The sequence below is a fragment of the Oncorhynchus gorbuscha genome, linkage group LG01 (assembly GCF_021184085.1).
Source record: "Oncorhynchus gorbuscha isolate QuinsamMale2020 ecotype Even-year linkage group LG01, OgorEven_v1.0, whole genome shotgun sequence".
In the NCBI taxonomy this organism is placed as follows: Eukaryota; Metazoa; Chordata; class Actinopteri; order Salmoniformes; family Salmonidae; genus Oncorhynchus; species Oncorhynchus gorbuscha.
Window position 1 is genome coordinate 111,090,508 of NC_060173.1, and position 26,686 is coordinate 111,117,193.

Here is a 26,686-nt window from a genome sequence, read left to right on the forward strand (position 1 = left end):
CTAGGGTTAATAACCCACCTTGCTACTCCGGGCAGCCCACTGAGTGCCGCTCCTTTCTCACGCAGTGTGAGATTGTGTTCTCTCTCCAACCCAACACATACTCTAGAGAGAGAGCTCGGGTTGCTTACGTCATTTCACTCCTTACTCGCCGGGCTCGAGAATGGGGCACAGCTATCTGGGAGGCAAGGGCTGATTGCTCTAACAAGTACCAGAACTTTAAAGAAGAGATGATTCGGGTTTTTGACCGTTCAGTTTTTGGTAGGGAGGCTTCTAGGGCCCTGGCTTCCCTATGCCAAGGTGAACGGTCCATAACGGATTATTCTATTGAGTTTCGCACTCTTGCTGCCTCTAGTGAGTGGAACGAGCCGGCGCTGCTCGCTCGTTTTCTGGAGGGACTCCACGCAGTGGTTAAGGATGAGATTCTCTCCCGGGAGGTTCCTTCAGATGTGGACTCTTTGATTGCTCTCGCCATCCGCATAGAACGACGGGTAGATCTTCGTCACCGGGCTCGTGGAAGAGAGCTCGCATCAACGGTGTTTCCCTGCTCCGCATCGCAACCATCTCCCTCCTCTGGCTCAGAGTCTGAGCCCATGCAGCTGGGAGGGATTCGCATCTCGACTAAGGAGAGGGAACGGAGGATCACCAACCGCCTGTGCCTCTATTGCGGAGTTGCTGGACATTTTGTTAATTCATGTCCAGTAAAGCCAGAGCTCATCTGTAAGCGGAGGGCTACAGGTGAGCGCAACTACTCAAGTCTCTCCATCAAAATCCTGTACTACTTTGTCGGTCCATCTACGCTGGACCGGTTCGGGTGCTACATGTAGTGCCTTGATAGACTCTGGGGCTGAGGGTTGTTTCATGGACGAAGCATGGGTTCGGAAACATGACATTCCTTTCAGAGAGTTAGAGAAGGCTACGCCCATGTTCGCCTTAGATGGTAGTCATCTTCCCAGTATCAGATTTGAGACACTACCTTTAACCCTCACAGTATCTGGTAACCACAGTGAGACTATTTCTTTTTTGATTTTTCGTTCACCGTTTACACCTGTTGTTTTGGGTCATCCCTGGCTAGTATGTCATAATCCTTCTATTAATTGGTCTAGTAATTCTATCCTATCCTGGAACGTTTCTTGTCATGTGAAGTGTTTAATGTCTGCCATCCCTCCCGTTTCTTCTGTCCCTACTTCTCAGGAGGAACCTGGCGATTTGACAGGAGTGCCGGAGGAATATCATGATCTGCGCACGGTCTTCAGTCGGTCCCGAGCCAACTCCCTTCCTCCTCACCGGTCGTATGATTGTAGTATTGATCTCCTTCCGGGGACCACTCCTCCTCGGGGTAGACTATACTCTCTGTCGGCTCCCGAACGTAAGGCTCTCGAGGATTATTTGTCTGTGTCTCTTGACGCCGGTACCATAGTGCCTTCTTCCTCTCCGGCCGGGGCGGGGTTCTTTTTTGTTAAGAAGAAGGACGGTACTCTGCGCCCCTGCGTGGATTATCGAGGGCTGAATGACATAACGGTTAAGAATCGTTATCCGCTTCCCCTTATGTCATCAGCCTTCGAGATTCTGCAGGGAGCCAGGTGCTTTACTAAGTTGGACCTTCGTAACGCTTACCATCTCGTGCGCATCAGAGAGGGGGACGAGTGGAAAACGGCGTTTAACACTCCGTTAGGGCATTTTGAGTACCGGGTTCTGCCGTTTGGTCTCGCCAATGCGCCAGCTGTTTTTCAGGCATTAGTTAATGATGTTCTGAGAGACATGCTGAACATCTTTGTTTTTGTCTATCTTGACGATATCCTGATTTTTTCTCCGTCACTTGAGATTCATGTTCAGCACGTTCGACGTGTTCTACAGCGCCTTTTAGAGAATTGTCTCTACGTAAAGGCTGAGAAGTGCTCTTTTCATGTCTCCTCCGTTACTTTTCTCGGTTCCGTTATTTCCGCTGAAGGCATTCAGATGGATTCCGCTAAGGTCCAAGCTGTCAGTGATTGGCCCGTTCCAAGGTCACGTGTCGAGTTGCAGCGCTTTTTAGGTTTCGCTAATTTCTATCGGCGTTTCATTCGTAATTTCGGTCAAGTTGCTGCCCCTCTCACAGCTCTTACTTCTGTCAAGACGTGTTTTAAGTGGTCCGGTTCCGCCCAGGGAGCTTTTGATCTTCTAAAATAACGTTTTACGTCCGCTCCTATCCTCGTTACTCCTGACGTCACTAGACAATTCATTGTCGAGGTTGACGCTTCAGAGGTAGGCGTGGGAGCCATTCTATCCCAGCGCTTCCAGTCTGACGATAAGGTTCATCCTTGCGCTTATATTTCTCATCGCCTGTCGCCATCTGAGCGCAACTATGATGTGGGTAACCGTGAACTGCTCGCCATCCGCTTAGCCCTAGGCGAATGGCGACAGTGGTTGGAGGGGGCGACCGTTCCTTTTGTCGTTTGGACAGACCATAAGAACCTTGAGTACATCCGTTCTGCCAAACGACTTAATGCCCGTCAAGCTCGTTGGGCGTTGTTTTTCGCTCGTTTCGAGTTTGTGATTTCTTACCGTCCGGGTAGCAAGAACACCAAGCCTGATGCCTTATCCCGTCTGTTTAGTTCTTCGGTGGCTTCTACTGATCCCGAGGGGATTCTTCCTTATGGGCGTGTTGTCGGGTTAACAGTCTGGGGAATTGAAAGACAGGTTAAGCAAGCACTCACGCACACTGCGTCGCCGCGCGCTTGTCCTAGTAACCTCCTTTTCGTTCCTGTTTCCACTCGTCTGGCTGTTCTTCAGTGGGCTCACTCTGCCAAGTTAGCTGGTCATCCCGGTGTTCGAGGCACTCTTGCGTCTATTCGCCAGCGCTTTTGGTGGCCGACTCAGGAGCGTGACACGCGCCGTTTCGTGGCTGCTTGTTCGGACTGCGCGCAGACTAAGTCGGGTAACTCTCCTCCTGCCGGTCGTCTCAGACCGCTCCCCATTCCTTCTCGACCATGGTCTCACATCGCCCTAGACTTCATTACCGGTCTGCCTTTGTCTGCGGGGAAGACTGTGATTCTTACGGTTGTCGATAGGTTCTCTAAGGCGGCACATTTCATTCCCCTCGCTAAACTTCCTTCCGCTAAGGAGACGGCACAAATCATTATCGAGAATGTATTCAGAATTCATGGCCTCCCGTTAGACGCCGTTTCAGACAGAGGCCCGCAATTCACGTCACAGTTTTGGAGGGAGTTCTGTCGTTTGATTGGTGCGTCCGTCAGTCTCTCTTCCGGGTTTCATCCCCAGTGTAACGGTCAAGCAGAGAGGGCCAATCAGACGATTGGTCGCATACTACGCAGCCTTTCTTTCAGAAACCCTCGCTTCCTTCGTCTGCTACCGGGTTATCTCCGTTTCAGAGTAGTCTGGGTTACCAGCCTCCTCTGTTCTCATCCCAGCTTGCCGAGTCCAGCGTTCCCTCCGCTCAAGCGTTTGTCCAACGTTGTGAGCGCACCTGGAGGAGGGTGAGGTCTGCACTTTGCCGTTACAGGGCACAGACTGTGAGAGCCGCCAATAAACGCAGGATTAAGAGTCCAAGGTATTGTTGCGGCCAGAGAGTGTGGCTTTCCACTCGCAACCTTCCTCTTACGACAGCTTCTCGTAAGTTGACTCCGCGGTTCATTGGTCCGTTCCGTGTCTCCCAGGTCGTCAATCCTGTCGCTGTGCGACTGCTTCTTCCGCGACATCTTCGTCGCGTCCATCCTGTCTTCCATGTCTCCTGTGTCAAGCCCTTTCTTCGCACCCCGTTCGTCTTCCCTCCCCCCTCCCGTCCTTGTCGAGAGCGCACCTATTTACAAGGTACATAAGATCATGGACATGCGTTCTCGGGGACGGGGTCACCAATACTTAGTGGATTGGGAGGGTTACGGTCCTGAGGAGAGGAGTTGGGTTCCGTCTCGGGACGTGCTGGACCGTTCACTCATTGATGATTTCCTCCGTTGCCGCCAGGATTCCTCCTCGAGTGCGCCAGGAGGCGCTCGGTGAGTGGGGGGTACTGTCATGTTTTGTCATTTATTATCTTGTCTTGTCCCTGTGCTTCCCATTCTATTCGTTTCCCTCTGCTGGTCTTATTAGGTTCTTTCCCTCTTTCTATCCCTCTCTCTCCCCCTCCCTCTCTCACTCTCTCGCTCTCTCTTCTCTCTATCGTTCCGTTCCTGCTCCCAGCTGTTCCTATTCCCCTAATCATCATTTAGTCTTCCCACACCTGTTCCCGATCCTTTTCCCTGATTAGAGTCCCTATTTCTCTCCTTGTTATTCGTTTCTGCCCTGTCGGTTCCTTGTCTAGAATTCACCGTGCTGTGTTTGTGTATCGCCCTGTCGTGTCGTGTTTTCCTCAGATGCTGCGTGGTGAGCAGGTGTCTGAGTCTGTCTGGTTCAAGTGCCTTCCCGAGGCAACCTGTTGTTCACCTGCTGTTCAAGATCGAGTCTCCAGTTTGTCCTCGTCATTTCGAGTGAAAGTTGTGTTTTTTGATTGTATTTACTTTACTGGATTAAAGACTCTGTTTTCGCCAAGTCGCTTTTGGGTCCTCTTTCACCAGCATGACAGTGTCGAGGTAATTTAGGTAATTATGTACATGTCGATAGAGTTATTAAAGTGGCTATGAATAGATAATAACAGAGAGTAGCAGCAGCGGAGAGGGGGGGGGGCAATGCAAGTAGTCTGGGTAGGAGTCTTATGGCTTAGGGGTAGATGCTGTTTAAAAGCCTCTTTGACCTAGACGATCCGGTACTGCTTGCCGTGCGGTAGCAGAGACAACAGGCTATGACCCAGGTGGCTGGAATCTTTAACAACGTTCAGGGCCTTCCTCTGCACTGCCTGGTTTAGAGGTCCTGGATGGCAGGAAGCTTGGACCCAGTGATGTACTGGGCCGAACTCACTACCCTCTGTAGTGCCTTGCGGTCGGAGGCCGAGCAGTTGCCATACCAGACAGTGATGCAACCTGTCAGGATTCTCTTGATGGTGCAGCTGTAAAACGTTTTGAGGATCGGAGGACCCATGCCAAATCTTTTCAGTCCCCTGAGGGGGAAGAGGTTTTGTCGTGCCCTCTTGATGACTGTCTTTGTGTGCTTGGACCATGTTAGTTTGTTGGTGATGTGGATGCCAAGGAACTTGAAGCTCTCAACCTGCTCCACTACAGCCCCGTTGATGAGAATGGGGGCGTGCTCGGTTCTCCTTTTCCTGTCGTACAGAATCATCTCCTTTGTCTTGATCACGTTGAGGGAGAGGTTGTTGTCCTTCCACCACACGGTCAGGTCTCTGACCTCCTCCCTATAGGCTGTCTCATCTCAGTACCTTAGTGTACTGTAACCTGACACCATCCACACAGCCTGGCCTCAGACACACACAAACACACACACCCCAACTAACCAATTTCTCTTGTGTAGAAAGAGAGAGAGAGAGAGAAAGAGAGAGTGATGTCATTCATTGAATGTTAACATAATTTTCTTTCAAACCTTTTATTTTCTTCTAAATCTTTAGGACAGAAATGCATCCATATTACAATTATTAAAAGTTCTCTATGCAATATTAGACTATACAATACTATAATATTAGACTATATATTAGACACACAAAACACACACACCCCAACTAACCAATATATCTTGTGTGGAGAGAGAGAGAGCTGTCATTCATTGAAGGTAACTACAATTTTCTTTTAAAATATTTGTATTTTCTTCAAAATGTTTAGTACAGAAATATATACATATAACAATTATTAAAAACTTCACTATACAATATTAAACAATAACACAAATGTTTTTATACCAAACCTTTATATAAATTGTACTTGTTATTATGACACAATACTACAAATTACTACATAGTACATGTTAATTTGTATAATAATTTTTGATAGGAAAGACTATTATTATTTTCTTCGAGATGAAGATGAATCAGCATTTTCCTCCTTTTCAGGGAGCAATTGTAACCCAACACCCCCATCATTCTCCAAATCCCCGTCTTCAAGCTGTAAGGACCTCAGACATTGCCTCTTCCACACTGGGTCTCCATGGCCTTCCAGGTTTCGTATGCTTTCTTTTTGATGATAGACCAACCTTGCCGTTAAGCCCAAGTTCTGTCTTTAGTACATCTTTGTAAATGTTTACGATCGTGGAAAAACTGTTGTACTTGTTTCATCATATCAAGCAACTTGAACCAATCTCCACACTTGAAGCTAAAGACAGGCACAAAATAGTTGACCTCTGTGCAAGTGTTTGAATATACATACGAACTAACAGATTTGGTGGCATTTGCGCTATTTAATTTAGAACAATCTAAAATTGTCACTTTGGAGTCTGGACGATACACTACTGAAGAGATTCAAATGGCTTTCAAATCATATCGCCCGAATACTTCCTCTTTGAATGCATACCCAGGCTGGGATGTTCCACTCAGGGCCTTTTCGATCTGTTTTTCAATCAATCATTCAATCAAATGTTATTTGTCAAATGCGCTGTATACGGTGAAATGATTACTTAAAAGCCCTTAACCAACAATACCGTTTTAAGAAAAATAAGTATTAAGTAAAAAGTAGAAAAGTAAAAAAAAATGTTTAAAAAATAGTTAAAGAGCAGCAGTAAAATGACAGTAGCGAGGCTATATACAGGGGGTACCAGTACAGAGTCTATGTGGAGGCTATATACAGGGGGTACCGGTACAGAGTCAATGTGGAGGGTATATACAGGGGGTACCGGTACAGAGTCAATGTGGAGGCTATATACAGGGAGTACCGGTACATAGTCAATGTGGAGGCTATATACAGGGGTTACCGGTACAGAGTCAATGTGGAGGCTATATACAGGTGGTACCGGTACAGAGTCAATGTGGAGAGTCTAGGCTATAACAGGGTGTACTGGTACAGAGTCAATGTGGAGGCTATATAAAGGGTGTTCAGGTACAGAGTCAATGTGGAGACTACAGGGGTATACAGAGTCAAGGGGTTACCGGTACAGAGTCAATGTGGAGGCTATATACAGGGGGTACCGGTACAGAGTCAATGTGGAGGCTATATACAGGGGGTACCGGTACAGAGTCAATGTGGAGGCTATATACAGGGGATACCGGTACAGAGTCAATGTGGAGGCTATGTACAGAGAGTACCGGTACAGAGTCAATGTGGAGGCTATATACAGGGGGGTATATTACATTACATTACATTTAAGTCATTTAGCAGACGCTCTTATCCAGAGCGACTTACAAATTGGTGCATTCACCTTATGACATCCAGTGGAACAGTCACTTTACAATAGTGCATCTAAATCTTAAAGGGGGGGGGTGAGAGGGATTACTTATCCTATCCTAGGTATTCCTTAAAGAGGTGGGGTTTCAGGTGTCTCCGGAAGGTGGTGATTGACTCCGCTGTACTGGCGTCGTGAGGGAGTTTGTTCCACCATTGGGGGGCCAGAGCAGCGAACAGTTTTGACTGGGCTGAGCGGGAGCTGTACTTCCTCAGTGGTATGGAGGCGAGCAGGCCAGAGGTGGATGAAAGAGGTGGATGAAAATAACCTAAAGACACAGACTTCAAAACCAAACGATGTGTTTGGTAAGTATAACTCCTTCCAGGTCTTCTGATGGAAGAACATCAAAGGTAAGGGAATATTTATGTGGTAAATTTGGGTTTCTGTGGACTCCAAGATAGAGGAGACGTAATTCTAATTTCTGAGCGCCGTCTCATATTATAGCCTAGTGAACGAATTCTGTAACGTTAAAAATAAATGTAACACAGCAGTTGTATTAAGAAGAAGTGTATCTTTCTATCTACGTGTAGAACATGTATATTTAGTTAAAGTTTATGATGTGTATTGCTTGTTATCTGACGTTATCTGACGGAGCTATCATCATTTCTCCGGACATTTGAGTAGCATTTTTTGAACATGGCGTCATTGTAAACAGAGATTTATGGATATAAATGGCATATTATTGAAAAAAACATAAATGTACTGTGTAACATGTTATATTTCTGTCATCTGATGAAGATTTTCAAAAGGTTAGTGAATTATTTTTCTTTTAATCCTGCGTTTGTTGATTGCATATTTTGTTCAACTTGGCTATTCAAATTAGCTGTGTCTTTGGTGGTGGTTTGACATAAATATTTGGTATGTTTTCGCCGTAAAACATTTTAGAAATCTGACTTGCTGGGTAGATGAACAAGGTGTTTATCTTTCATTTGAGCTATTGGACTTGTTAATGTGTGGAGGTTAAATATTTCTAAGAATATTTTTTGCGTTCCATTGCGCCACGTTCCAGGTGAACGTGGGAGGGTTCGTTCCCAAATGGGAACCATAACCCCCTTCTGGTTAAACATATTGCAACTGGATAAGAGTCACCAGCAAGTCACCGTCCATCAGTTAATTAGATATCATTCTGACACCAAACTGATACAAACTGACACCAAACCCACTTTTTCCAACTCGTTTAGTAGCTAACTATGACATACTTCAGAGCTGGCCCAAAATTCGCAACGCCTTCGGTTCAAACCATAAAAAAAACATAAAACACGTAGTTACATTCTAGCTGCGGGTCCATTTCTTATGTTACGTGTAGGCCTAGCTGAGGCGACCCCGAATCCCAAGTTTGGGCTCGATCGGTCATTTGGTGTCCGAGCAAAACCCTAATTGGTGCTGAAAATCCACTTTTTTCCATGACTCTAGACGGTCCGAGAACCGTCTAGAGCCACGTAACTCACCACGCACTATCGACCTGAGGTCTAGAACTGGATTCTAAAGTTTCGGAACTCTAGGTCTGACGGTTCTTTTTTAGCTCGAACAAAGCTAACTATTGCAGACACTGTCAGTCTCTATGCACCCCAATACGTCCTTCCTTACAAGTTGTGTGTCTGTGTGATTTAGTTTTCCTTTGCAATTTTATGGGAAAAATGACTTATTTACAGTTCATGGGGGTTGCCTAATCACATATATGAAGTTTTGGAAAGATCTGACTGTTTTAACCCCTCAAAACAGCCCAAGAGACACCAATTATGGCACTTCCTGTTGGCACAGGAAGCTATAAGTCAACACATATCCTCATTGGGGTATGCTGTTACAGAATCCTGAGTTTTAAGTCTTTACGTTTAGAATTGACTGATTTACACAGGGTTGAATGCACTATGTCTATCAAACTGCAGGCAGGGTATGGATATACACTTTTAGGGTGATTTTAACCACTTCCGGTTGGTCCAGGAAGCTTAGAATCAACACAGGTAGACCTCATACTGGCCTGATGGACTGTTACCAAAGACAGGATCATACGGCATTCATTACCCATATAGGCTTCAGGTTGAATTTAGGGGTGCATGCAATGTATTCCTATAGTGAGAGAAGTCAATGCAAACTCTTTGAAGTAAACACCTTCTTTTAACTATTAAGGGTTAATGCCACATGGTCAAGGTTAGGCTTGCGCGGATCGGGAGGACCTTAGGAATGTACCTGAGGTCGAATTGTGCTTCTCACCCTAATGGTTCTCTCTATGTCACCCAAAAGCAAATGACGTTGTGGGGCAGGCTTTATTTTGGGCCTACTATTCTAATGGTCGCTGCGCTTAGACCGAGCGAGCTACGGTCAAGCGGGATATCTCGTTGAACTCGGCACGGCCTAGAGATTATGTTTATGCCATTGCCTGCTCTCTGTGTCTTTGAGAACCGCACTTTATCACTCCATCCTTGCTGTGTGTGCGTGTGAGAGCTTTTCTTTGACATCTGCTGGGAGAAATGACTGATTTACAGTTTAGGAGGGTTACCTAGTCACACATATGAAGTTTTAGAGAGATGTGACTTTTCTAACCCTTCAAAACAGACAGTGTGACCCAATTAAAGGCACTTCCGGTTGGCACAGGAAGCTATAAGTAAACACATGTCTTGATTGACATAGAAACTTACAGAATCCTGAGTTTTAAGTCTTTAAGTTAAGAATTAACTGATCTACGATCTACACAGGATTGAATGTAGTCATTTTCACCTTTGAAGGTTATGTACATCAAAACACATTTTGGGTCAATTTAACCACGTCCGGTTGCTCCAGGAAGCTTAGAATCGACACAGGTAGACCTCATAGTGGTCTGATGGACTGTCATAGAAGACAGATTCATAAGGCATTCATAACCCACATAGGCTTCAGGTTGAATTTAGAGGTGCAGGCTATGTATTCCTATGGGGAGAGAAGTCAATGCAAACTGTTGGAAGTAAACACCTTCTTTTAACTGTTAATGGTTAATGCCACACAGTCAAGGTTAGGCTTGCAAGGATCGGGAGGACGTTAGGAACGTACCTGAGGTTGAATTGTGCTTCTCACCCTAACGGTTCTCTCACTGTCACCCAAAAGCAAATTACATTGAGGGCCAGGCTTCATTTTGGTTCTGCTTTTTTTCAAGGTCACTGCACTCAGAGCGAGCTACGGTCAAGCGGGGCGTCTCGTTGAAGTCGGCACAGTCTGGAGACTATGGTGATGACATTTTTTGTGTTGATTTCAGAATGCCATTTTGGTGAGGGTCCCTCTCCGTTTAAACATATTGCTAATGTACAAAAGTCAACTAGCAAGTCAGTGTCCATGAGTCAATTAGATGTCATTCTGACACCAAACTGATACCAATTGACACCAAAACCACTTTTTCCAACTCATTTAGAAGCCAACTATCACATATGTCAGAGCAGGCCCATAATTCACAGCGCCTTTAGTTTAAAACATAATAAAAACGTAAAACACATAGTTACGTTCTAGCTGCGGGTCCAGGTCGGACATTATGTGAAGGCCTATGTGAGGCGATCCGGAATCCCGAGTTTCGGCTCGATAGGTCCTTCGGTGCCCGAATAAAACCCTAATTGGTGCTGAAAATCCACTTTTTTCCATGCCTTGCTATGGGGTCCTTGAATGAGCTATCAGACAGGAACGTTGGGGTCCGTCTCTATGGGCCGAACCGGTTTCAATGCACCTAGTCTTGTGTCTCTGAGACTTTTCTAAATGTCGTCATTTTCGTAATGGTCAAAATGAATTGAAGTCATTGCAAATGTATGAGGCTGTTTCTCGGTCCGAGAACCTTCTAGAGCCACTTAACTCACCACGCACTATCGACCTGAGGTCTAGAACAGGATTCTAAAGTTTCGGAACTCTAGGTCTGACGGTTCTTTTTTAGCTCGAACAAAGCTAACTATTGGAGCCACTGTCAGTCTCTACGCACCCCAATACGTCCCTCCTTCCAAGTTGTGTGTATGTGTGATTTAGTTTTCCTTTGAAATTTTATGGGAAAAATGACTGATTTACAGTTCATGGGGGTTGCCTAATCACACATATGACGTTTTGGACAGATCTGACTTTTTTAACCCCTCGAAACAGCCCAAGAGACACCAATTATGGCACTTCCGGTTGGCACAGGAAGCTATAAGTCAACACATATCCTCAATGGGGTATGCTGTTACAGAATCCTGAGTTTTAAGTCTTTACGTTTAGAATTGACTGATTTACACAGGGTTGAATGCACTATGTCTATCAAACTGCAGGCAGGGTATGGATATACACTTTTAGGGTGATTTTAACCACTTCCGGTTGGTCCAGGAAGCTTAGAATCAACACAGGTAGACCTCATACTGGCCTGATGGACTGTTACCAAAGACAGGATCATACGGCATTCATTACCCATATAGGCTTCAGGTTGAATTTAGGGGTGCATGCAATGTATTCCTATAGTGAGAGAAGTCAATGCAAACTCTTTGAAGTAAACACCTTCTTTTAACTATTAAGGGTTAATGCCACATGGTCAAGGTTAGGCTTGCACGGATCGGGAGGACCTTAGGAACGTACCTGAGGTCGAATTATGCTTCTCACCCTAACAGTTCTCTCACTGTCACCCAAAAGCTAATGACATTGAGGGCCAGCCTTCATTTTGGGCCTACTTTTCTAATGGTCGCTGTGCTTAGACCGAGCGAGCTACGGTCAAGCGGGGCATCTCGTTGAACTTGGCACGGCCTAGAGAATATGGAAATGCCATTGTAGGCTTTGTGTGTCTTTAAGCACCGCACTTTGTCACTCCATCCTTGCTGTGTGTGTGTTTCTGTGTGTGTGTGAGAGAGAGCTTTTCTTTGACATCTGTTGGGAGAAATGACTGACTTACAGTTTATGGGGGTTGCCTAATCACACATATGAAGTTTTGAAAAGATCTGACCTTTTTAACCCTTGGAAACTGCCACTGTGACACCATTTAAGGCACTTCCGGTTGGCACAGGAAGCTATAAATAAACTCATATCCTGATTGGGGTATACCTTTACAGAATCCTGAGTTTTAAGTCTTTACGTTAAGAACTGAGTCATTTACAGAGGGTTTAGTGAGTGTGTGTTATTTCAGAAAATCATAGAAAATCACAGAAATCTCGCAGAGCTCCGCAGCACACTTTAAAAAGATTTGTAAGAACACCCCGCAACTGGATCTGTAACCGTTGGGAAAAAAACACCTATCTGTGAACATCACCAATCTGTCATCGTACAATTTCTCTTAAATGACGATAGATACATGGCTGGTTCTTTTTTTATTGACACCGGAGTCTCCTTTACTTTGACGTGAAGTGGAAAAATAATTTCTCTATTTTCATTTTGGACCTTAAATCCCAGATAAATGGCCATAAACAAAAACCGTTGAGGCCTAGACGCCATCTTGCTCGGGGCCAACTGCCCATTATGCCAAACCTACGCTCACCGAGTTTCGGCTTCGAAATATTTTCAGTTTTCGAGATAAGGCCCCGTCGTGAATCGTGATGTTTTGTCCAATAGCAATATGATTGCTTATGCCCTCTTGTGGGATATTCCGGGACAGTGGAAAAATGACCAAAATCTTATTATTTTTGTAAAACGGAAACCGAATGTCCGTCAAAGTTCATTTGATGACTTCCTGGTAGGTCCGGCCCTGCCGCTCGGCCCGACGCCATCCTCAAATTTTACAAACGATTTTGGACGTCTAGTAAGGGACCGTACATTTGCAATATGGACTTTCTCACTAACCATACAGCAACTGCCGAAATCTTTCCTTAACCTGTTACTCCTACCCCCTACTTCTTCGAACATTCTGTTAAAAATCGCGCAACATTTCAGCACCCTGCTGCTCATGCCAGGAATATAGTATATGCATATGATTAGTATGTGTGGATAGAAAACACTCAGACGTTTATAAAATGGGTTAAATCACGGCTGTGACTATAACAGAACGTGCGTTTCATCGAAAAGCGCAGGAAAATCTGATCACTGAAAATGGAAATATATATCCATCCGCCACTTCAACCCATTGATAAAGGCGAACCACAATAATTGGGGCTGAGGTTGCAATACCTACAGCTTCCACACGATGTCAACAGTCTTGTCATTTGCCTAGGCTTTGTTTCTTGGTCAAACGAAGAAGAGACAAGCCATTTGTTCAAGCCTCCGACCGGATATTTTGGTTGAGATTTACCCAGACATTATTTCCAGACGGACAGCTAAAGAATATACTTCGCCTCGTGATCAATTTGATCGCTTATTAACGTTTACTAATACCTAATAAGTTGCATTACAAAAGTATTTCGAAGTGTTTTGTGAAAGTTTATCGTCAACTTTTTTAATTAAAAAAAATGACGTTACGTTATAAGACGCTATTTTTTTTTGTTTATCACACAGTCTTCATAGATCTATCTAGGCTATATATGGACCGATTTAATCGACAAAAAGACACAATAGTTATTATGGGACATCTAGGAGTGCCAACAAAGAAGATGGTCAAAGGTAATGAATGTTTTATATTTTATTTGTGCGGTTTGTGTAGTGACGACTATGCTAATTATTTTGTTTACGTCCCCTGCGGGTCTTTTGGGGTGTTACATGCTATCAGATAATAGCTTCTCATGCTTTCGCGGAAAAGCATTTTGAAAAATCTGACTTTTTGCCTGGATTCACAACAAGTGTAGCTTTAATTCAATGCATGCATGTGTATTTTAATGAACGTTTGAGTTTTAACTAGTACTATTAGCATTTAGCGTAGTGCATTTGCATTTCCAGATGTCTAGATGGGACGCCTGCGTGTCAGGTAGGAGCAAGAGGTTAAGGTATGGAAGAATGTTAGAGCCGATTTGGACATATTTGTATAAAAGACCTAACATATGGAGCTCCATGTATATTTGTGTAAATATATTAAATATTAATGTAAATGATGAAATATTAGGTACGTACCTTTATGATATATATTTACCCGATTGAGATATATTCATTTGTTGTTAGTGTAACTTAGTTTTTGCCCCCCCTCTTGCCTATTCATTGTATTGTGGTAAGTGTGTTAGGATAAAGGCAGGAAGTTGGGCCTTCGGGAGAGGGAGTCCTTGCTAGATGCGGGAGCGGTATAGTTTTTTTGACCATACAGACATACAGGTCATAATATGTATTTTCCATATCAAGTATTTTGTGCTTTAAGTTGATTGGAGACTCATTTATTTGTTAGATATAAGAAGAATAAACATTTTTGTTGCACCATATCCCTGGATGTCATTGAATGTTTGGCCGTTTGGAAACCTTGAGTGTGGACTGTATGCGTACCAAACAACCCCGCTTCAGGCTTGGGCAGTGGCTATGGTAAAGACGAAAGGAAGCCACTACAAAGAATGTGTAAAGTAGTAATAAAAATAATGGGGTGCAAAGGAGCAAAATAAATAAATAAATTAAATACAGTGGGGAAAGAGGTAGTTGTTTGGGCTAAAATATAGGTGGGCTATGTACAGGTGCAGTAATCTGTGAGCTGCTCTGACAGTTGGTGCTTAAAGCTAGTGAGGGAGATAAGTGTTTCCAGTTTCAGAGATTTTTGTAGTTCGTTCCAGTCATTGGCAGCAGAGAACTGGATGGAGAGGCGGCCAAAGAAAGAATTGTTTTTGGGGGTGACTAGAGAGATATACCTGCTGGAGCGTGTGCTACAGGTGGGAGATGCTATGGTGACCAGTGAGCTGGGATAAGGGGGGACTTTACCTAGCAGGGTCTTGTAGATGACATGGAGCCACTGGGTTTGGCGACGAGTATGAAGCGAGTGCCAGCCAACGAGAGCGTACCGGTCGCAATGGTGGGTAGTATATGGGGCTTTTGTGACAAAACGGATTGCACTGTGATAGACTGCATCCAATTTGTTGAGTAGGGTATTGGAGGCTATTTTGTAAATGACATCGCCAAAGTCGAGGATTAGTAGGATGGTCAGTTTTACAAGGGTATGTTTGGCAGCATGAGTGAAGGATGCTTTGTTGCGAAATAGGAAGCCAATTCTAGATTTAACTTTGGATTGGAGATATTTGATATAGGTCTGGAAGGAGAGTTCACAGTCTAACCAGACACCTAAGTATTTGTAGTTGTCCAGGTATTCTAAGTCAGAGCCGTCCAGAGTAGTGATGTTGGACAGGCGGGCAGGTGCGGGTAGCGATAGGTTGAAGAGCTTGCATTTAGTTTTACTTGTATTTAAGAGCAATTAGAGGCCAGAGGTCCGATTTGACACACTGAACTCTATCAGAGAAGTAGTTGGTGAACCAGGCGAGGTAATCATTTGAGAAACCAAGGCTGTCGAGTCTGCCGATGAGTATGTGGTGATTGACAGAGTCGAAAGCCTTGGCCAGATCAATGAACACGGCTGCACAGTAATGTTTCTTACCGATGCCGGTTAAGATATCGTTTAGGACCTTGAGCGTGGCTGAGGTGCACCCATGACCAGCTCTGAAACCAGATTGCATAGCAGAGAAGGTATGGTGAGATTCGAAATGGTCGGTAATCTGTTTGTTGACTTGGCATGATGATGATTTGCAAGGAGAGATAATGGGGGTGCAAAAGAGCAAGAGGAGAAATAACAATATGGAGATGAGGTAGTTAGGTGCTTAAAGTTACAGAGTGAGTTATAAGACTCCAGCTTCAGTGATTTTTGCCATTAATTCCAGTCATTGGCAGCAGATAACTGGAAGGAAAGGCGGCCAAAGCAAGTGTTGGCTTTGGGGATGACCAGTGAAATATCCCTGCTGGAGCGCGTGCTATGGGTGGGTGTTGCTATGGTGACCAGGGAGCTGAGATAACGCAGGGCTTTACCTAGCAAAGACTTATAGATGACCTGAAGCCAGTTGGTTTGGCAATGAATATGTAGTGATGGCCAGCCAACGAGAGCATACAGGTCGCAGTGGGGGGTGACAAAACAGATGGCACTGTGATAGAATACATCCAGTTTGCTGAGTAGAGTGTTGGAGGCTATTTTGTAAATGAGATCGCCAAAGTCAAGGATTGGTAGGATAGTCAGTTTTACGAGTGTATGTTTGGCAGTATGAGTGAAGGAGGCTTTGTTGCGAAATTGGAAGCCGATTATAGATTTAATTTTGGATTGGAGATGCTTAATGTGAGTCTGGAGGGAGAGTTTACAGTTTAACCAAATCAAATCAAATCAAATGTTATTTGTCACATACACATGGTTAGCAGATGTTAATGCGAGTGTAGCGAAATGCTTGTGCTTCTAGTTCCGACAATGCAGTGATAACCAACAAGTAATCTAACTAACAATTCCAAAACTACTGTCTTATACACAGTGTAAGGGGATAAAGAATATGTACATAAGGATATATGAATGAGTGATGGTACAGAGCAGCATACAGTAGATGGTATCGAGTACAGTATATACATATGAGATGAGTGTGTAGACAAAGTAAACAAAGTGGCATAGTTAAAGTGGCTAGTGATACATGTGTTACATAAGGATGCAGTCGATGATGTAGAGTACAGTATATACATATGCATATGAGATGAATAATGTAGGGTAAGTAACATTATATAAGGTAGCATTGTTTAAAGTGGCTAGTGATATATTTACATAATTTCCCATCAATTCCCATTATTAAAATGGCTGGAGTTGGGTCAGTGTCAATGACAGTGTGTTGGCAGCAGCCACTCAGTGTTAGTGGTGGCTGTTTAACAGTCTGATGGCCTTGAGATAGAAGCTGTTTTTCAGTCTCTCGGTCCCAGCTTTGATGCACCTGTACTGACCTCGCCTTCTGGATGATAGCGGGGTGAACAGGCAGTGGTTCGGGTGGTTGATGTCCTTGATGATCTTTATGGCCTTCCTGTAACAACGGGTGGTGTAGGTGTCCTGGAGGGCAGGTAGTTTGCCCCCGGTGATGTGTTGTGCAGTCCTCACTACCCTCTGGAGAGCCTTAAGGTTGAGGGAGGAGCAGTTGCCGTACCAGGCGGTGATACAGCCCGCCAGGATGCTCTCGATTGTGCATCTGTAGAAGTTTGTGAGTGCTTTTGGTGACAAGCCGAATTTCTTCAGCCTCCTGAGGTTGAATAGGCGCTGCTGCGCCTTCTTCACGACGCTGTCAGTGTGAGTGGACCAATTCAGTTTGTCTGTGATGTGTATGCCGAGGAACTTAAAACTAGCTACCCTCTCCACTACTGTTCCATCGATGTGGATAGGGGGGTGTTCCCTCTGCTGTTTCCTGAAGTCCACAATCATCTCCATAGTTTTGTTGACGTTGAGTGTGAGGTTATTTTCCTGACACCACACTCCGAGGGCCCTCACCTCCTCCCTGTAGGCCGTCTCGTCGTTGTTGGTAATCAAGCCTACCACTGTTGTGTCGTCCGCAAACTTGATGATTGAGTTGGAGGCGTGCGTGGCCACGCAGTCGTGGGTGAACAGGGAGTACAGGAGAGGGCTCAGAACGCACCCTTGTGGGGCCCCCGTGTTGAGGATCAGCGGGGAGGAGATGTTGTTGCCTACCCTCACCACCTGGGGCGGCCCGTCAGGAAGTCCAGTACCCAGTTGCACAGGGCGGGGTCGAGACCCAGGGTCTCGAGCTTGATGACGAGCTTGGAGGGTACTATGGTGTTGAATGCCGAGCTGTAGTCGATGAACAGCATTCTCACATAGGTATTCCTCTTGTCCAGGTGGGTTAGGGCAGTGTGCAGTGTGGTTGAGATTGCATCGTCTGTGGACCTATTTGGGCGGTAAGCAAATTGGAGTGGGTCTAGGGTGTCAGGTAGGGTGGAGGTGATATGGTCCTTGACTAGTCTCTCAAAGCACTTCATGATGACGGAAGTGAGTGCTACGGGGCGGTAGTCGTTTAGCTCAGTTACCTTAGCTTTCTTGGGAACAGGAACAATGGTGGCCCTTTTGAAGCATGTGGGAACAGCAGACTGGTATAGGGATTGATTGAATATGTCCGTAAACACACCGGCCAGCTGGTCTGCGCATGCTCTGAGGGCGCGGCTGGGGATGCCGTCTGGGCCTGCAGCCTTGCGAGGGTTAACACGTTTAAATGTCTTACTCACCTCGGCTGCAGTGAAGGAGAGACCGCATGTTTCCGTTGCAGGCCGTGTCAGTGGCACTGTATTGTCCTCAAAGCGGGCAAAAAAGTTATTTAGTCTGCCTGGGAGCAAGACATCCTGGTCCGTGACTGGGCTGGATTTCATCTTGTAGTCCGTGATTGACTGTAGACCCTGCCAAATGCCTCTTGTGTCTGAGCCATTGAATTGAGATTCCACTTTGTCTCTGTACTGACGCTTAGCTTGTTTGATAGCCTTACGGAGGGAATAGCTGCACTGTTTGTATTCAGTCATGTTGCCAGACACCTTGCCCTGATTAAAAGCAGTGGTTCGCGCTTTCAGTTTCACGCGAATGCTGCCATCAATCCACGGTTTCTGGTTAGGGAATGTTTTTATCGTTGCTATGGGAACGACATCTTCGACGCACGTTCTAATGAACTCGCACACCGAATCAGCGTATTCGTCAATATTCCCATCTGACGCAATACGAAACATGTCCCAGTCCACGTGATGGAAGCAGTCTTGGAGTGTGGAGTCAGCTTGGTCTGACCAGCGTTGGACAGACCTCAGCGTGGGAGCCTCTTGTTTTAATTGTAGGCAGGGATCAGCAAAATGGAGTCGTGGTCAGCTTTTCCGAAAGGGGGGCGGGGCAGGGCCTTATATGCGTCGCGGAAGTTAGAGTAACAATGATCCAAGGTTTTACCACCCCTGGTTGCGCAATCGATATGCTGATAAAATTTAGGGAGTCTTGTTTTCAGATTGGCTTTGTTAAAATCCCCAGCTACAATGAATGCAGCCTCCGGATAAATGTTTTCCAGTTTGCAAAGAGCTAAATAAAGTTCGTTCAGAGCCATCGATGTGTCTGCTTGGGGGGGGATATATACGGCTGTGATTATAATCGAAGAGAATTCTCTTGGAAGATAATGCGGTCTACATTTGATTGTGAGGAATTCTAAATCAGGTGAACAGAAGGATTTGAGTTCCTGTATGTTTACAGGAAAGGAGGAAACCAGACACCTAGGTACTTGTAGTTGTCCACATGTTGTAAGTCAGAACCTTCCAGAGTAGTGATGCTAGTCGGGTGGGAGGGTGCGGTCAGTTGAAGAGCATGCACTTAGTTTTACTAGCATTTAAAAGCAGTTGGTGGCTACGGAAGAAGTGTTGTATGGCACTGAACCTCATTTGCAGGTTTATTAGCACAGTGCCAGATGTATACAGAATGGTGACGTCTGCGTAGAGGTGGATCAGAGAATCACCAGCAAGAGTGATATCATTGATGTATACATAAAAAAGTCAGCCTGAGAATTGACCCCTGTGGCACCCCGATAGAGACTGCCAGAGGTCTCTGATTTGACACACTGGTCGGTGATCTGTTTGTTAACTTTGCTTTCGAAGGTTTTATAAAGGCAGGGCAGGATGCATTTTGGTCTATAAGAGTTTGGGTCTAGAGTGTCTCCCCCTTTGAAGAGGGGGATGACTGTGGCAGCTTTCCAATCTTTGGGGATCTCAGACGATACGAAAGAGAGGTTGAACTCAGACGATAAGAAAGAGAGGTTGAACAGGCTAGTAATAGGGGTTGCAACAATTTCAGCAGATAATTTTAGAAAGAGAGAGTCCAGATTGTCTCGTCCAGATTGTCTAGCCCAGCTGATTTGTAGGGATCCAGATTTTGCAGCTCTTTCAAAACATCTGCTGTTTGTATTTGGGTGAAGAGGAGGTGGGGGCGGGGGCCGGGAAAGCCAGGTGGAAAGCATGGCCAGCCTTAGAAAAATGATTATTGAAATTATCTATTATCGTAGATTTATTGGCGTTGACAGTGTTTGCTCGCATCAGTGCAGTGGGCAACTGGGAGGAAGAGCTCTTATTCTCCATGGACTTTACAGTGTCCCAAAACCTTTTGGAATTAGTGCTACAGGATGCAAATTTCTGTTTGAAAAAGCTAGCCTTAGCTTTCCTAACTGACGAGGTATATTGGCTCCTGACTTCCCTGAAAAGTTGATTTTCTCTGGGGCTATTCGATGCTAATGCAGAACGCCACATGATGTTTTTGTGCTGGTCAAGGGCAGTCAAGTCTGGGGTGAACCAAGGGCTATATGTTCTTAGTTCTACAATTGAATGGGCATGCTTATTTAAGATGGTGAGGGAAGCACTTTTAAACAGCATCCAGGCATCCTTTACTGACGGGATGAGGTCAATATCCTTCCAGGACACCCGGGCCAGGTCGATTAGAAAGGCCTGCTCGCAGAAGTGTTTTAGGGAGCATTTAACAGTGATGAAGGGTGGTCGTTTGGCCACGGATCCATTACTCATGCAGGCAATGAGGCAGTGATCACTGAGATCCTGGTTGAACACAGTGATCACTGAGAACCTTGTTGAACACCTGGTAGGTTGAGATTGAGGGCATCTCTCTTGGATTGTAAGACGGCCGGGGTTTTAAGCATGTCCCAGTTTAGGTCACCTAACAGTACGAATTCTGAAGATAGATGGGGGGCAATCAATTTACGTAAGGTGTCCAAGGCCCAGCTGGGGGCTGTAGGGGGTCTATAACAAACGGCAACGGTGGGAGACTTGTTCCTGGATAGTTGGATTTTTAAAAGTAGAAGGTTGAATTGTTTTGGTACAGACCTGGATAGTTTGACAGATCTCTGCAGGCAACCTGCCCCCTTTGGCAGTTCAATCTTGTCGGAAAATGTTATAGTTAGGGATCGAAATATCAGGATTTTTGTTGACCTTCTTGAGCCAGGATTCAGACACGGCTAGGACATCCGGGTTGGCGGGGTGTCCAGAGCAAGGTGGTTGGTGGTGAGATGTGGTACGGGAGACAGGAGCCAGAGACAGAGCAGTACTGCAATTAGAAGACAAAACGGTGTAAGGCAGGGAAACAAGCACAGCAGGGCAACAGGATCTAGAGAATTGACAAAAGGCTCGGATAACAACTGACTGAGCAGAGATTACGATCTGGTAGAGTGGAGGTGGCATGAATGATTATATGTAGAGGTGCTGTTTATGGAACGGGTTGCAGCTGGTAGGGATCTGCTCTGACTCCAGCACACCTGTCTCCAACCACACAAAAAGAGAGAGAGAGAGAGAGAGAGAGAGAGAGAGAGAGAGAGAGAGAGAGAGAGAGAGAGAGAGAGAGAGAGAGAGAGAGAGAGAGAGAGAGAGAGAGAGAGAGACATCATATTATGCTCCCCCTGAGAACTATTTTTAAAAGGTTAAAGGTTAGACATGATTATTTGCTTCCGAGTGGAGCAACGGTCTAATCAAATCCAATTTTATTTATTGCATGCGCAGAATACAACAGGTGTAGTAGACCTTACAGTGAAATGCTTACTTACATAGAGAGGCTGCTGCTAACATACAGACTCAAATCACTGGTCACTTTAATAAATTGATTTAATATAGGTATCACTAGTCACTTGAAATAATGCCACTTTAATAATGTTTACATATCCTACATTACTCATCTCATATGTACTATATTCTGTATTTTATACCATCTATTGCATCTTGCCTATGCCGGACGGCCATCGCGCATCCATATATTTACATGTACATATTCTTATTCCACCCACTTACATTGTGTGTATAAGTTTAACGGCGTTCTTCGTTTGTAGAAAGAGAGTCGGACCGAAATGCAGCGTGGTGGTTAATCATGTCTTTAATGAATGAATCGCGGTACATGAAATAACTGAATACAAATACAAAACAACAAAACGGAACGTGAAACCTAATTACAGCCTATCTGGTGAAACTACACAGAGACAGGAACAATCACCCAAGAAATACAAAGTGAAACCCACGCTACCTAAATACGGTTCCCCATCAGAGACAACAAGAATCACCTGACTCTGATTGAGAACCGCCTCAGGCAGCCAAGCCTATACTAGACACACCCCTAATCAACCACAATCCCAATGCCTACAAAAACCCCAATACGACAATACAATAACCCCATGTCACACCCTGGCCTGAACAAATAATTAAAGAAAACACAAAATACTAAGACCAAGGCGTGACAGAACCCCCCCCTAAGGTGCGGAATCCCGGACGCACCTCAAAACCATAGGGAGGGTCCGGGTGGGCGTCTGCCCATGGTGGCGGTTCCGGCTCGGGACGTGGACCCCACTCCATTAATGTCCTAGTTCCTCCCCTTCGCGTCCTGGGATAATCCACCCTCACCGCCGACCATGACCTAATAGTCCTCACCCAGAACCCCACAGAACTGAGGAGCAGCTCGTGACTGAGGGGCAGCTTGGGACTGAGGGGCAGCTCGGGACTGAGGGGCAGCTCGGGACTGAGGGGCAGCTCGGGACTGAGGGGCAGCTCGGGACTGAGGGGCAGCTCGGGACTGAGAGGCAGCTCGGGACTGAGGGGCAGCGCGGAACTGAGAGAAAGCCCGGTACTGAGAGAAAGCCCAGTACTGAGAGAAAGCCCAGTACTGAGAGAAAGCCCAGTACTGAGAGGAAGCCCAGTACTGAGATGAAGCTCAGGCAGGTAGTAGGCTCCGGTAGATCCTGGCTGGCTGGCGGATCTGGAAGATTCTGGTTGACTAGCAGATCTGGAAGAGACTGGTTGACTGGCAGATCTGGAAGCTAACAGAAGAGGAGTGCTACTTCATGGTGACGCCCCCTACAGAAGAGGAGTGCTGTCTACTTCACGGTGACGCCCCCTACAGAAGAGGAGCGCTGTCTACTTCATGGTGACGCCCTCTACAGAAGTGGAGTGCTGTCTACTTCATGGTGAGGCCCTCCATATCAACTTCAAGGATGTTTCTGCCAGGACTGGATCATTGCTCCGCTGCCACAGATATTGCCCGTTCCCAACTGAACGACACCAGCAACTTCATCATGACGACGTTGATTCCACCAGTGTGAGCCCAGTGGGTGTAAAACACTGCAGTAAAACAATTTAGAAATTAGTCTCTTTACCCCAGCATTTTGGATTTGAGATCAAATGTTTCATATGAGGAGACATTAGAGAATGTCACCTTTTATTTGAGGGAATTTTCAAAAACACCTTATGTATCTAGTCCCCCCATTTGAAAAAGTAGTATGTATTTGGACAACTTCACTTGTAGTGTATTAGAGGTGGTAACCATTTAAACATAATGTTCAGTTCAATGATGTATTCATATATTGGTTCTATTACCAAGGAAAGCAGTCTATGAACTGCTCTCATGAGTGACTGCAATCCACACTTTGGTTTTGGTAGTCACTGCCAACAGACAATAATGTTACCATCCTTCAGCACACTACTACAACAGTGTGACTGTTTTGGAATAAAATGTTCAATACATTTCCTTCAACATCCTCTGTGTTGTGTGTTTATTGTTTAACCATTGATATGTTCTAGGTCATTTTGAAACCGTAAGGAGCATCAGGTACTGCTGGAAAGTCTACCAATAGCATGTCCATCTTTTTGTGATAAATTAATCTGGTCACTGTTCAAACATTTACAAAGTATTAAGAAAGTATGAATAGTCCTCCCTTTAGATTAGAGACTAGCAAACAACTTGACTAATGATCAGTAAGTGGTTTATAAGGATATTTAATAAACATCTTATGAATCATTATTACATACTAAAGAAGGCCTGCTCGCCTCCCTACCACTGAGGAAGTATAGTTCCCGCTCAGCCCAGTCAAAACTGTTCGCTGCTCTGGCCCCCCCAATGGTGGAACAAACTCCCTCACGACGCCAGGACAGCGGAGTCAATCACCACCTTCCGGAGACACCTGAAACCCCACCTCTTTAAGGAATACCTAGGATAGGATCAAGTAATCCTTCTCACCCCCCCCCCTTAAAAGATTTAGATGCACTATTGTAAAGTGGCTGTTCCACTGGATGTCATAAGGTGAATGCACCAATTTGTAAGTCGCTCTGGATAAGAGCGTCTGCTAAATGACTTAAATGTAATGTAAATGTAAGTTGTTTATAAATGTGGGAATACCTAGCTTGCTAAAACACATCTGAGAGTAATGATAAATGAATAATGAATAAACTATTTGCTAATCCATCATAAAATGTTTATTACAAAGTGCTATTATAAAGTCTTACTAATCTCTATATTCATTCAGACTCAACAGCATCTGACAGAGCTGATCTGGTGTGACCCCTGACCTGGCAGCACCGATGTAGTGAGAGTAGTGGTAGTGTTCATAGCCAGTATGTTGAGATTGAAGTGTCTGCTGTGGTCTCCTGCATTATTGTGTTTAATCATTATTGCATATAGTAGTAATTTATAAATGTGAGAATACCTAGCTGAGTAACACTTAACTAACGTGGGAATAATGATTAATAAATGGTGAACAAACTGGAAATGCCTTACAAATGCTTTATTACTGAATGTTATTATAAAGGGTTACCCATAATTGCATCTTCTTACATTTTACCATCAAATACTTATACAATAGACCATTGATTTAGACCTGGAAGTTATCTGATATCATGAGGTATTGTACATTTAAACAGTACTCCACTTGTTAAAGGCGCTGTGTCGCAATTAAGCCACTAGAGGGTGATGTTAACCAACCTACAGACATCCACAAAATGTACTTTTTGAATAATTGCATAGAATTGATCATTAAATAATATGGAACAACCACAGACTTTAGTATTTGGAATATACAACCCAAAATGACTACAATGTCTTCTATAAAACAAGCGTATGCCTTTTCCAAGTCATTCCAATCCAATCCAGCCAAATCATTCTCAAAAAACACCACATGTATCTATGATGAGAACACAGAGCAAGGTAGTGTCAATATATTGTTCCATGAAAGAAACAAAAACAACAAATAGTATAACATAATTATGTCAAACTAGGGAGTAAAAACATAGGAACTATGAACACCTTAACTTCACCCGAGTTAAAATAATTTTAGCTGTCACTTTGAACCATGGATAAAAGAAAGCATAAATTATTGGATTAATTAAGGAATTAACAAGTGGAAGAAAACTGATTATGAATAATGATACATTGTCAATGAAAAGAAAAAATAAATAAAATTGAATTGGAATCCAACAAATGAGATAGTTGATAACAACAATAGACAGAGTTTTTGTTGCTTTTCTCTCAGACTTATTTGCCTGTACAGTTTTACCACCAGACACACTGGCAGCCTCTTTTGAAAATACCTTTCTGGCCTGTGATCTGGCCACCACAAAGATTTTCAAATAAAGTGTTATAATAATAGAGCACGGGACAACCATTGTAATTACAAGGTCAATTATATTACCCCACATATACCCTTCAACAATAAAACATTCTTTCAAACACTGACTGGGTACCTGTACATTTACAAATATGTTTATAATAGCAGCATCATATATGATATAAAAACACCAGGTAATGGATATACAACACATCATTCTTGTTATTGTTATTTTAGAGTGGTACAATAAGGGATCACACACAGCAACATAGCGGTCAATAGATATCAAGACCAAATTGCCCAGAGATAAAGAAGCACATAAACAAGTGATGTAGAAATAAAACACACAGAAATATTCCCCAAAACCCCAGCATGATTCCATTAATGCTACAGTCGTTACTGGTATCACAATCAGTCCCACCAGGAGATCTGCCACAGCCAGAGAGAGGATGAGCAGGTTGGTTGGAGTGTGGAGCTGCTTGAAGTGAGAGATGGAGATGATCACCAGTACGTTCAAAAATACTGTAACTGCTGAAATCAATGAGAAGAAGATGTACAGTGTTATATAGATAGATGACGATAGCAAAGCCTTTCTGCAAGAAGAGTTTCTGTCTTGAAAACAATATTGAACATCTTCATGTTCCTCCATTTGTAGAAAATGATCAAAATGCTGAGGTCCCGATCCTGCTTTGTCCTGTGTGTGACCCTGTCAGGTCCTCCATCTGACAAACTCTGAGCTCTGCCTCTCTATTTATCCCTGAATGACTGACAGCCATTACCCTCCGGAGTCTCTCTGCACACGCGCACGCGCACGCACACAAAAAACATAGGCAAGTGAGCACAGAAAAACAAGGGGTTGGATAAAAAATTCATTTGTGAAAGCATGATGTAATTTATGACAAGATTGGATGTTGCCAACTAGCCTGTCCTTCGGCCTGACTGACATTTTAATGGAAAAATTACAGTACTTTTGATGATTTGCTCAATGTTTTACATGGGAAATAGCATAACTGTGTAAGACTAACAGTTTTGGGTTTTGTCATTGCTCAGTTTGGAACAGAACCCACAACATCAGGAGACATGTCAGCACTCCACATGTTAGCTGGCCAGGGTGTAGTAAAAAAATATATATTTTGCTTGTCAAGTCAAGTAATTTTTTAATTTTTAATTTTTAATTTCACCTTTATTTAACCAGGTAGGCTAGTTGAGAACAAGTTCTCATTTACAACTGCAACCTGGCCAAGATAAAG

General features: G+C 44.4%; 1 protein-coding gene across 1 annotated transcript in view; it reads right to left on the reverse strand.

Annotated features, from left to right (window-relative positions):
- LOC123991130 (trace amine-associated receptor 13c-like) overlaps positions 1-26,085 on the reverse strand; it is a 51,810-nt gene extending 25,725 nt beyond the window's left edge. The window contains exon 1 of the mRNA XM_046292398.1: positions 25,136-26,085. Coding sequence (XP_046148354.1) covers positions 25,136-26,085 — 950 coding nt within the window. The remainder of the gene's footprint in view (positions 1-25,135) is intronic.
- Positions 26,086-26,686: the final 601 nt, after the last annotated feature.